Genomic DNA, 12,736 nt, shown 5'->3' with positions numbered 1-12,736 from the left:
AGTTGATTTAAAATAAAAATTTCCCACCGGAGTACCCCTTTAAGTCCACTTAAAATAGTGCATACATCCCAAACTGAGTCACTAGGTGACTTTGTTCGGTCTATTGAAATCAATGGGGTTCGCTGCTCTCATTTACAGTATACCTCTGCGTCCTAATGTAAACTAAGTCTAATTGTAACCATTCACTTATGATCCTATAGGTGCATGGTTATAATTATGGACTTATAATCCTGTTGTGTGTCTGGGCATCGGCCTAGACACACAACAGGATTAAAAAACAAGAAGTCTTCAGCGTAGTCCCATAAAATGCATAAGGTTTATCGAGGAATCATATAACATACAGGTAGTTATTATCTCAAAAGGTCAGAAAACCAACTAATGCGTTTCCAGCCTTATAAGCAGACTGGACAACGCACCAAACCACACTTTTGAGTCAGCCTAAAAAAGCATATACGGCCCAAACTGAGTCACTAGTTGACTACATTCAAGCAAGTTGGTGCTCTCCACTACATTGAACATCAGCATCCCGTTCTATGAACCTAGCCTGAGTCATAGGCAAAAGATTATGAGTAAGAGTGCGTAACACTGGAAATGCGTCAGTCTGTTTTCTGACCTTTTGAGATTCTACTCACCTGCATTTTATAGGATTCTTTCATAGAGATTTTGTAGTGCGGTTCAATAATACAGAAATACAATTTTGTGCTTTATTTTCCCATGCATTTAGATTTAGCTAAAAAAAACATAAGAACTCCCTCATTTTATATGCACCCCTTAAAGCCTGGGCTGCTATGCTTCACCTGTCTCTGGTAGCACAATACAACTGTCATTTAAACCTCGTTTACATGGGGAAATTTCTGAGCAGAATCCGGCAGAAATAATAGTTTTCAATGGGATTCTGCTGCACCATCCACACCTCTCTGCTCAAATTCTGCTGCACCATCCACACCTCTCCGCTCAAATTCTGCTGCACCATGCACACCTCTCCGCTCAAATTCTGCTGCACCATGCACACCTCTCCGCTCAAATTCTGCTGCACCATGCACACCTCTCCGCTCAAATTCTGCTGCACCATGCACACCTCTCCGCTCAAATTCTGCTGCACCATGCACACCTCTCTGCTCAAATTCTGCTGCACCATGCACACCTCTGTGCTCAAATTCTGCTGCACCATGCACACCTCTCTGCTCAAATTCTGCTGCACCATCCACACCTCTCCGCTCAAATTCTGCTGCACCATGCACACCTCTCCGCTCAAATTCTGCTGCACCATGCACACCTCTCCGCTCAAATTCTGCTGCACCATGCACACCTCTCTGCTCAAATTCTGCTGCACCATGCACACCTCTGTGCTCAAATTCTGCTGCACCATGCACACCTCTCCGCTCAAATTCTGCTGCACCATGCACACCTCTCCGCTCAAATTCTGCTGCACCATGCACACCTCTCCGCTCAAATTCTGCTGCACCATGCACACCTCTCCGCTCAAATTCTGCTGCACCATGCACACCTCTCCGCTCAAATTCTGCTGCACCATGCACACCTCTCCGCTCAAATTCTGCTGCACCATGCACACCTCTCCGCTCAAATTCTGCTGCACCATGCACACCTCTCCGCTCAAATTCTGCTGCACCATGCACACCTCTCCGCTCAAATTCTGCTGCACCATGCACACCTCTCCGCTCAAATTCTGCTGCACCATGCACACCTCTCCGCTCAAATTCTGGCCTCCGCAGAAGAACCTGACAAGTCAATTATTTTGGTGAATTCCGCTTGGAGATGCATTACCATCTACGGAGATGGCTCATTTCTGAGATATTTTAGTGCCTAGCCTCCACAGACAGCCAGGTGCTGGCAGAACATGCTGGTGGTAGGATTGCTTGGAAATGCACCGTCTCATAGACGGCAATGCATTTCCTGGCGGAATCCGCACAAACATTGAACAGGATTTCTGCTGTGTGAACACATTACAGCAGAATCCCACTGAAATGAATGGGACTCTGCTGCTACGGAATGTCCGTGCGGAATATTCATGCAGGATTCCACACTGACAATCTGCCGGGTGAACGTAGCCTTACAGTTCCATATAGGCCAATAGAAGTTTTATGGCATGTTCACACAGCAGAATGTCTGCCCGGAAACATTCCGCAGACAGCGGGCGTTCAGAATTGCGCCGTCTCCACATATTGTTATGCGTTCCAAGCGGATTCTGCCGAAAGTATTAACATGTAAGTTCTTAATTTTCATGCCAGATGTTTCTGCTGTCAAAATTCCGCCATGCACACGGTGCAGCAGAACCCCATTGAAAACAGGGGGGCTCTGCTACAAAGGAATTTCCGAGCGTAATCCAAGGCGTTATCCAGGAGTACATCACTTGTGCCCTGGCAGATATTGGGGGAGATTTATCAAAACCCGTCCAGAGGAAAAGTTGCTGAGTTCCAGAGCAGCATAGGTTTGCAATGGGGATTTTCTCCTGCTCTGGACAGTTCCTGATATGGGCATCAGGTGTCAGCAACGAGCAACGAGGACAAGTCAAAAAAGAAATTAAAAAAGAAAAGAATTTCCTCTGTAGCATACAGCTGCTAATAAGTACTGGAAGGGTAAAGATTTTTTTACAAATCTGTTTAACTTTCTGGCACCAGTTGATTTAAAAAAAAATAATTCAACCGGAGTACCCCTTTAATTCACCATGTAGCTTATACTCTGGGGGGCTTTTGAATCCGCACCCAAGCAATAGGAGTTCATAACCATAACTTGTAGGGGGTCCAATGTAAAATCATTGACAGTTCCCCCCCCCCCCACCTACTGTGTGTCATTTCTAATACAGGTATCTTCTGATGTGGGGGTAATGGGCACACAGGAGTGACTACTACCTCTGCACCTCCTATAGCAGTGGTCTCCAACCTGCGGACCTCCAGATGTTGCAAAACTACAACTCCCAGCATGCCCGGACAGCCGTTGGCTGTCCGGGCATGCTGGGAGTTGTAGTTTTGCAACATCTGGAGGTCCGCAGGTTGAAGACCACTGCCCTATAGCTTCCCATAATGCTAAAACAGTGCTCGCTGCTGCCCCCCAAATACTACAGTGGTATACAACTGTATACAGCTAGGGATTGCATTGTCATCTACAGACCTGTTCAGCCCAGGTGTGTTCAGGAATGCTGCGGCTCTGCCCCGACAAGCAATGACAGCCGGTGATTATCTTGTCAAGGTTATTACAGCCCGGTGACACCCTGCCTGCGGGGGAAATGAGGAGACAGGGTGATGAGGGTCAGATCAGCAGCTAAAGTCCGGTCTGACTATGGAGACCTATGGGATACATAAATGCGTCACAAAAAGGACATTAAAGGGGTTAAGGGGTTATCCAGGGAAAAACTTTTTTTTATATATATATATATCAACTGGCTCCAGAAAGTTAAACAGATTTGTAAATTACGTCTATTAAAAAATCTTAATCCTTTTAGTACTTATGAGCTTCTGAAGTTTAGGTTGTTCTTTTCTGTCTAAGTAATCTCTGATGACACCTGTCTCGGGAACCGCCCAGTTTAGAAGAGGTTTGCTATGGGGATTTGCTTATAAACTGGGCGTTTCCCGAGACACGTGTCATCAGAGATTACTTAGACGGAAAAGAACAACCTTAAGTTCAGAAGCTCATAAGTACTGAAAGGATTAAGATTTTTTTTTTATAGAAGTAATTTACAAATCTGTTTAACTTTCTGGAGCCAGTTGATATATATAAAAAAAAAGTTTTTTCCTGGAATACCCCTTTAAAATATATACATAAAACGTATGCACTTTACATGTAGGTACTGTATATTACCACTGGCATGTATAAGTCGTGCAATTTTGCAGCATGCATGTAAACGCTGTATACTTGTGTTATTGCTATATACACATGTACCCTGCACGTCCATGCTGCCTGCACATGCAGCTGAGTAGTATATGTGTCTTCCTAGGCAGCATTTCCCCAACCAAGGTGCCTCCAGCTGTTGCAAAACTACAACTCCCAGCCGTTGGCTGTCCGGGCATGCTGGGAGTTGTAGTTTTGCAACAGCTGGAGGCACACTGGTTGGGAAACACTGTCCTATGCAGTATCCTAATGGTCATTACACACATAGGGGGAGATTTATCAAAACCTGTGTAGAGGAAGAGTGATGCAGTTGCCCATAGCAACCAATCAGCTTGCTGCTTTCATTTTTCACAGGCCTCTTTGAAAATGAAAGTAGTGATCTGATTGGTTGCTATGGGCAACTCAGCAGCTTTTCCTCTGGACAGGTTTTGATAAATCTCCCCCATACATCCTATGGTTGTAAATTCAGGTCCATATAAGACTGTGATAACAATCTACAAAGCCGACAATCCAAAAATGTAAAACTTTCTTAACCCCTTATGGACGCAGGACGTAAATGTACGTCCTGGTGAGGTGGTACTTAACGCACCAGGACGTACATTTACGTCCTGTGCATAACCGCGGGCATCGGAGCGATGCCCGTGTCATGCGCGGCTGATCCCGGCTGCTGATCGCAGCCAGGGACCCGCCGGCAATGGCCGACGCCCGCGATCTCGCGGGCGTCCGCCATTAACCCCTCAGGTGCCGGGATCAATACAGATCCTGGCATCTGCGGCAGTGCGCGATTTGAATGAATGATCAGATCGCCCGCAGCGCTGCTGCGGGGATCCGATCATTCATAACGCCGCACGGAGGTCCCCTCTCCTTCCTCCGTGCGGCTCCCGGCGTCTCCTGCTCTGGTCTGAGATCGAGCAGACCAGAGCAGGAGATGACCGATAACACTGATCTGTTCTATGTCCTATACATAGAACAGATCAGTATTAGCAATCATGGTATTGCTATGAATAGTCCCCTATGGGGAATATTCAAGTGTAAAAAAAAATGTAAAAAAATGTAAAAGTAAAAGTAAAAAAAAAAGTGAAAAATCCCCTCCCCCAATAAAAAAGTAAAACGTCCGTTTTTTCCTATTTTACCCCCAAAAAGCGTAAAAATTTTTTTTATAGACATATTTGGTATCGCCGCGTGCCTAAATGTCCGAACTATTAAAATAAAATGTTAATGATCCCGTACGGTGAACGGCGTGAACGAAAAAAAAAAAAAGTCCAAAATTCCTACTTTTTTAATACATTTTATTTAAAAAAAATTATTAAAAATTTATTAAAAGTTTTTTTATATGCAAATGTGGTATCAAAAAAAAGTACAGATCATGGTGCAAAAAATGAGCCCCATACCGCCGCTTATACGGAAAAATAAAAAAGTTAGAGGTCATCAAAATAAAGGGATTATAAACGTACTAATTTGGTTAAAAAGTTTGTGATTTTTTTTAAGCGCAACAATAATGTAAAAGTATGTAATAATGGGTATCATTTTAATTGTATTGACCCTCAGAATAAAGAACACACGTCATTTTTACCATAAATTGTACGGCGTGAAAACGAAACCTTCCAAAATTAGCAAAATTGCGTTTTTCGTTTTAATTCCCCCACAAAAATAGTGTTTTTTGGTTGCGCCATACATTTTATGATATAATGAGTTATGTCATTACAAAGGACAACTGGTCGCGCAAAAAACAAGCCCTCATACTAGTCTGTGGATGAAAATATAAAAGAGTTATGATTTTTAGAAGGCGAGGAGGAAAAAATGAAAACATAAAAATTAAATTGTCTGAGTCCTTAAGGCCAAAATGGGCTGAGTCCTTAAGGGGTTAAAGGGTTACTCTGGTGGAAAACATTTTTATTTTTTTATTTTTTTTTTATGAACTGGTGCCAGAAAGTTAGACAGATTTGTAAATTACTTCTATTAAAAAATCTTTATCCTTCCAGTACTTATGAGCAGCTGTATGCTACAGAGGAAATTCTTTGCTTTTTGAATTTCTTTTTTTGTCTTGTCCACAGTGCTCTCTGCTGACACCTCTGTCCGTGTCAGGAACTGTCCAGACCAGCATAGGTTTGCTATGAGGATTTTCTCCTGCTCTGGACAGTTCCTGATACGGGCATCAGGTGTCAGCAGAGAGCACTGTGGACAAGACAAAAAAGAAATAAAAAAAGAAAAGAATTTCCTCTGTAGCATACAGCTGCTAATAAGTACTGGAAGGATAAAGAGATTTTTTAATAGAAGTAATTTACAAATCTGTATAACTTTCTGGCACCAGTTGATTTAAAAAATAAATAAAAAAACGTTTTCCACCGGAGTACCCCTTTCAGCAACTAAATATACAACTGCGATGTCCCAGTACGGGATATGCTCCTACAGTCCTATCAGGTTGAGTCCCTGTACCTCTTCAGGGCTCTCCTGCAGTGTTCCCCCATATTGTGTATAGGTTGTACATTTAGTGTGAAGGACCTTTGATATGGCCACATGGTTGTTAGTCACATGATAAGGGTTATCACATGTTCATGTCATATGTTATGTTACCCAGAGAACACCAGGTGACCAGGTGACCTGCAGCTAGCCTATGGGCTCCTTGTACAGCCCCCTTTATAAGAGGGGGGGGTTCTACAATCTCTCTCTAAGGCTGGGTTCACATCACGTTTTTGCCATACTGTTTTCAATCCATTTTTCTAAAGAAAACCGTATGGCAAAAAACGGATGGAACAGTATGGGAAAAAGTAAACCGTATGCGTTTTTAAACAGTATACTGTTTTTAAAAGTGCATACAGTTCCGTCAGTTTTTATAGAAAAAAAACCATACGTTTTTGAAAATGTTGTCCATTTTTAATGAGAGGGGTCTTGGGTGGGGACTTTAGGATTCAAATGCGCATGTGCAAAGTAAAAACGTATACGTTTTTCCCGTATGGAACCGTATACATGTGCATTTCCCATTGACGTCCATGTTAAAAAAAACGTATGCGGTTGCAGTACGGTTTCTAAACCGGAGTCAAAACTGTGGATTTTGTCTCCGGTTTAGAAACCGTTCTGCAACCGCATACGTTTTTTTTAACATGGATGTCAATGGTAAACGCACATGTATATGGTTCCATACGGGAAAAACGTATACGTTTTTACTTTGCACATGCGCATTTGAATCCTAAAGTCCCCACCCAAGACCCTTCCCATTAAAAATGGACAAAATTTTCAAAAACGTGTTTTTTTTTTCTATAAAAACTGACGGAACTGTATGCACTTTTAAAAACAGTATACTGTTTAAAAACGCATACGGTTTACTTTTTTTCCATACTGTTCCATCCGTTTTTTTGCCATACGGTTTTCTTACCTCTCTGACCTCACTACCCTGTAAAGACTGTCATACTTGTTAAACTTCAATAAAGCTACAGTTAACCTTAACCTGGCCTTGGACTATTATTTACCCCTGCCTAACCTAGGAGTAACGGGATTACCTTTGGGTGGTTACATAGGCAAACCACGCCCTGGCGTCACGAACACTAAGGGGTTAATACCATCTACACCCTGGGCAACACCATCTGCCCCTACACCTCACATGGCACCCCCGTGGCTCAACACACAACATTACAAAAAAAAAGTATGTACCCCAAAACCATATAAGACTGTGTTTCAGCTTGTTTTGGCATATGCGCCACATTCCCTGCACAGTACTTTTTAGTGCAAAAAAACAAACAGCGGCCAGATGTAAGCAGGGAGTCAAAAGGGAAATAAATATAAAACACCCGTCCAACTTGGCATTTTTTATTTTTTTGGGGTGTTTTTTCACTCATTATTGGCACAATGGAATTTCCATGCGGAATTCTAATGCGGAGATTCCGCAGCAGCAGAGTCCCATTGATATCAATGGGATTCTGCTGCACTGTTCACATGGCAGAATTTTCTCACCGGAAACAAGTAAAAACAAGCAAAAAAGTATAGTCATGTCTATTTCTTTCTATTACTTTCTGCGGAGTCCGCGCGGAAACACATTGCCATCTATGAGACGGCACATTTCTGAGCGTTCCTAGCGCTGGTGTCGTGTCCCAGCTCCAATAGTTGTCCTGTGGCTTTGGACTGTCTCGGGCTGCTTGGCAGCAAAAGGTGTTGAGCCCACCAGAGTTCTACAGTTAAATGATTTGTGTATTATAATGTCAAATAATATAAAACATATATACACATAACAATGATAGACTTAATTTAAGAAAATATATGTGACTGTACCTTTAATTGAGAGCAGTGAACCCCATGTGACCCTGCCTGCAATGAGAACCCCTAAAGTTTCCCCTGTATAGTTAGGGGGGGGGGGATGTTCAGTCTAGTGGCTCCTGAGCTAGAGTGTGGTTCAGGTGTGCTGTGTGTCGTGTGCTCTGAGGAGAGGCCTACCACAAATCTAATCTGTCATCTGGTCATCCTGCAAGGACTACTCGCAAGGAGGAAATTCATGCCTCTCCGGAAAGGTCTTCAGTACCTTGACAGGACCCTAGCAACCAAGACTAAATCTTCTGTCTCACAAGTCAGTATAAATCTGTTTGGTGTAAGCACCACAGGTCTCAGCAAGGCAACAGGTCTCCCAAGGGGTTTCGCTACATTCTCCCACCTATAGCCAGCTGTATGTGTATTACCATCTGCACAAGCTCAGTAAAGACAGTTATCCGTAACCTCATGTCGGTGTTCATTTACTCCCTGTGTCTGGCCCAGGAGAAGCTGTCTCTAACCTCGGACCGTGTATAGGATAACGGTGCCCTGGCGTCACGAAGTTATCAGGTATTTCCACCAAGACCCCCCGTCTCACCACACTGGCATGTTCACATGGGAGCTCTGCTGTCTGGTGAATGTCTGTGTGGACATTCTCTCGTGTGAACATAGCCTTACAGCTGCAACACCCAGTAGACCTTGCAAAGTTGTGCTGGACACGAAGTACATCCCTATAGAACCTTAAGGCTCGTTCACAATGCTTGTGGCAGGCTTTGTCTAAATCATCGCCAGTAACACCACACAGATGTGTGCCGTCTCGTAGACATCAATGCCGTCTGGCGAAGAATTGTGCTCTTGGAATCTTTGGGCGGATGTCCATTTGGCTGGTGGAATTCAGCAGAGATTCTGCCATATGCACAGAGCAGCAGAATCCCATTGAAAACAATAGGACTGGACTACAAGCAGAGTGTCCGCAGTGTGGTGGGCCCTTGAGGCCTCATTCACAGGGCGGAAAAATTCTGCTCAGAAATTCCGCTGCAGTCCCATTGTTTTCTATAGGATTCTGTTGCACCACGCACCTGGCAAAATTCCGACTCTGGTCTTGTCAGAAAGACTCGACATGTGAATTCTTTCTGCGAAATCTGCTCGGAAATGCATTGCTCTCTATGGAGACAGCGCATTTCCTAGTGCTGGCATCATCTACCAGTGCCCCCTGTTTGTGGAAGGTCTGCCCAGAAATTTTCCGGGCGACATTCCACTGTTTGAAAGATGTATCCAAATGATACCCATGGATCTCTTATGCAGATTTGAAGCTTGTATGCTGCAGATTTGGACAAGAATTTGGAACATTCAGAGGAAGTAATCCGCACTCAGGCTACCTGACAAAGAATCCGCACGGATTCCCTCATCAAAAACTTGATGGAATTACTCATGGAAATTCATCTCAATTACAAAGCAGCAGCCTCCCATTGTTTTCAAAGGGATTCGGCTGCACCTTGCAAAAGCAGAATTTTGGTTGTAGAAATTCCAGATTCCAGGCTCGGTCAAAAGTATGAGCATGAATGAACATTCTTTTGGCAGTATTTCATGTGAACTGCGTGCATGCTGTACACGGAATGGGCAGACATGCAAATTGGCCCTTAGAGTATGGCCAGACATGGCGGATTGGCTGCACAGAGCTGCACTATGATCATTTTTCATAATACAGTGATCCCTCAACTTACAATGGCCTCAACATACAATAGTTTCAACATACAATGGTCTTTTCTGGACCATCGTAAGTTGAAATCAGACTCAACATACAATGTACAGACAGTGCAGATCTGTGAAACGTGTCACAACTGGAAGAACTGACCAATCAGAATGGACATTTTACTGGTAAATCACCTGTATTACTGAAGTGCCTGCACTGACTGGTGTCTGGTAGCGCCCCCCACAGTACAGGGAGGAACTACAAGTTCTGTACTTCTCCTTACCTGTGCCAGGGTTAGCTGCTCCTTTGGACACCAAGTAAGGGCGGCTCCATCTGGGACACTGTGTGTACTGTATAGGACCCTGAAGAAGCTCCTGTCCTCTACATAAACCATTGTTTCCCAACCAGGGTGCCTCCAGCTGTTGTAAAACTACAACTCCCAGCATGCCCGGACAGCCAGCGGATATCCAGACATGCTGGGAGTTGTAGTTTTGCAACAGCTGGAGGCACCCTGGTTGGGAAACACTGACATAGACAGTGATTTACAGCTTCCAGTAGTTCTTTCTTAATTTTATATGGAAGAACATGATTTATCTGTATTAGTTATCTACTTATTTTTCTTTAATCATCACCTTTTCCTATTTTTGGATGACATTTTGGTGGCTTCAGAACCAATTACCAGGTTTCCATAGAGTTATGGTCTCAACATACAATGGTTTCAACTTACTATGGTCATCCTGGAACCAATTAATATTGTAACTTGGGGGACCACTGTAGTTCACAAAGCAGCGGAGGTACACTTTAAGTCCACAATAAATGTCCACAATTAAGGCCACAAACCCGTCACCTGTGCAACTTTGCTCCATACCTGCCCGCTGTGACTGCAGGATACAAAAAGTTCACAAACGGAAAACATCATAACAAAAAGGGAGGGAGGGCAGGACAACCTCCGGGACCCAACTGGGGGGAATGGTGCCACGGCCGCAGACACCCAGCAGTATAGTGGTAGCGATCTGGCTGTTTACCACTAAAACTGTGGGAAACAGCCAGACCGCAGGGATGGGGGGGGGGGGGGGGGTAACAAGCCCACCCAGGGGAGGGAAGGAAAAAACATAACCCCTGAAAAGACAGGGGATGACCTGCAAGGTTCAAACTGTTGTAAAAGGAATCGGGGGGCTTCTAAGTCAATGTGCCCCTGCAGTATCACGCCAATTCCCATAGTAAGTAATGAAGAAATAATATTGCCGTACAGATGTGAATCTACATGCAGATCTTGGTTTGGGGCTCCATTCGGGATGTATTAGTTATGTTATGCCTGGTCTGCTGCATTGTCCAGTCTGCTTAAAATAGTAAATATGTCCCAAACGGAGTCAATAGGTAACTTCATTTAAGCAACTGAAATAAATGGCATCCACTGCTCTCCGCTACGGTATACATCAGCATTCCGTTTTCATCAGGATGCCAATGAATACCTTGGACGGAAGAACGAACGCAGTGTGGACTGAGCCTTAAAGGGTTACTCCGCTATCCAGCGTCTGGAATATTGAGTCCGAACGCTGTGTGTGGGCTTCCATCTTCACACCCGCCCCCTCGTGACGTCACGCACCATCATGTGCCGCCACGTCCCGCCCCCTCAATGCAAGTCTATGGGAGGGGGCGTGAGGTGTCAGCAGAGAACAGAGGTGTCAGCAGAGAGCACTGTGGACAGACAGAAAAGAAATTCAAAAAGAAGAGAACTTCCTCTGTATTATACAGCAACTGATAAGTACTGGAAGGATTAAGATTTTTAAATAGAAGTCATTTATAAATCTGTTTCTTTCTGGCACCAGTTGATTTATAAAAAAAAATTTTTTTCCATCGGAGTACCCCTTCAAGTCTCCTATTAAAGTACTGGATCTAGAGGATAAGATACAGCACTATGCAGACCAACTACGGGTCCATAATACAGAAATGTAGGGACAAAGATTTCAAATGTCCAGCGCAAATGGTCGAGCAAAAATGGATTTCTTTATTGTTAAAAAGCCATAACAGGGGTCAAAAGTTACACGTTTCAGGTGCATTAGCACCCTTAGTCGTACATATACAAATGTACGACTAAGGGTACTAACGCACCTGAAACGCGTTACTTTTGACCCCTGTTATGGCTTTTTAACAATAAAGAAATCCATTTTTGCACGACCATTTGCGCTGGACATTTGAAATCTTTGTATGAAGTGGTGCTGCCTTGCACAGTCCGTGCGCTCTGGGACCGCTGTGGGTGAGCTGAAAATTGCATTTATTGCTTGGATCTTTAGAAATGTAGGGACTATTGTGCTCACAGCATGCCCCCAAGGTGTTGTACATGCTGCATTCTTAGGTTGACCCACAACATATCTGTGTATATACTAGGGTGAGCATCAAACAGAGATTCTCAGGTTCTTCTGCATTGTTGTGTGCAGGGTTTTCTAGGTGACCGGTCATTACCAGAAAATCCAGTTACTGTAGAAAAGGGCTTACAATGACTACCGTATTTTTCGCTGTGTAAGACGCACTTTTTCTTCCCCAAAACTGGGGGGGGGGGAAAGTCGGTGCGTCTTATACAGCGAATATACCCCTATCGCGGCGGTCCCTGCGGCCATCGACGGCCGGGACACGCGGCTAATACAGGACATCACCGATCGCGGTGATGTCCTGTATTAACCCTTCAGACGCGGCAATCAAAGCTGACCGCCGTGTCTGAAGGGAAAGTGACACTAACCCGGCTGTTCAGTTGGGCTGTTCGGGACCGCCGCAATTTCACCGCGGTGGTCCCGAACAGCCCGACTGAATAGCCGGGTTAGTGCTTACAGGACACCGGGGGGGACCTTACCTGCCTCCTCGGTGTCTTCTCCGTTCAGGGATCCCCTGTATGGCCGGCGCTCTCCTTCCTCGTCATCACGTCGTCGCGTACGTGCGTCGGCGTGCGTAACGACGAGATGGCGG

The 12,736-nt window shown here is 44.4% G+C and overlaps 1 protein-coding gene across 4 annotated transcripts in view; it reads right to left on the bottom strand.

Moving 5' to 3' along the window:
* The window catches only part of LOC130296323 (keratin, type I cytoskeletal 17-like), a 100,410-nt gene that overhangs the window by 73,439 nt on the left and 14,235 nt on the right, over window positions 1-12,736 (bottom strand). The window contains exons 1-2 of one of the 4 annotated variants that reach the window (XM_056547734.1): window positions 4,133-4,183; window positions 3,130-3,233 (exon numbers count right to left, since the gene is read on the bottom strand). Coding sequence is in view for 2 of the 4 variants with exons in the window: in XM_056547728.1 (XP_056403703.1) it covers window positions 3,130-3,233; window positions 3,817-3,910 (198 nt within the window). In the remaining 2 variants the exon portion in view is untranslated. Of the gene's footprint in view, window positions 1-3,129; window positions 3,234-3,816; window positions 4,001-4,132; window positions 4,184-12,736 lie in introns of those variants that run through there. The other 3 variants (XM_056547729.1, XM_056547728.1, XM_056547732.1) reach the window with 3 other exon arrangements.

This window comes from Hyla sarda, chromosome 12 (genome assembly GCF_029499605.1).
Source record: "Hyla sarda isolate aHylSar1 chromosome 12, aHylSar1.hap1, whole genome shotgun sequence".
NCBI classification, from domain to species: domain Eukaryota; kingdom Metazoa; phylum Chordata; class Amphibia; order Anura; family Hylidae; genus Hyla; species Hyla sarda.
Note: the sequence above shows the minus strand (reverse complement) of the source record. Positions and strands in the feature narration are given on the sequence as shown.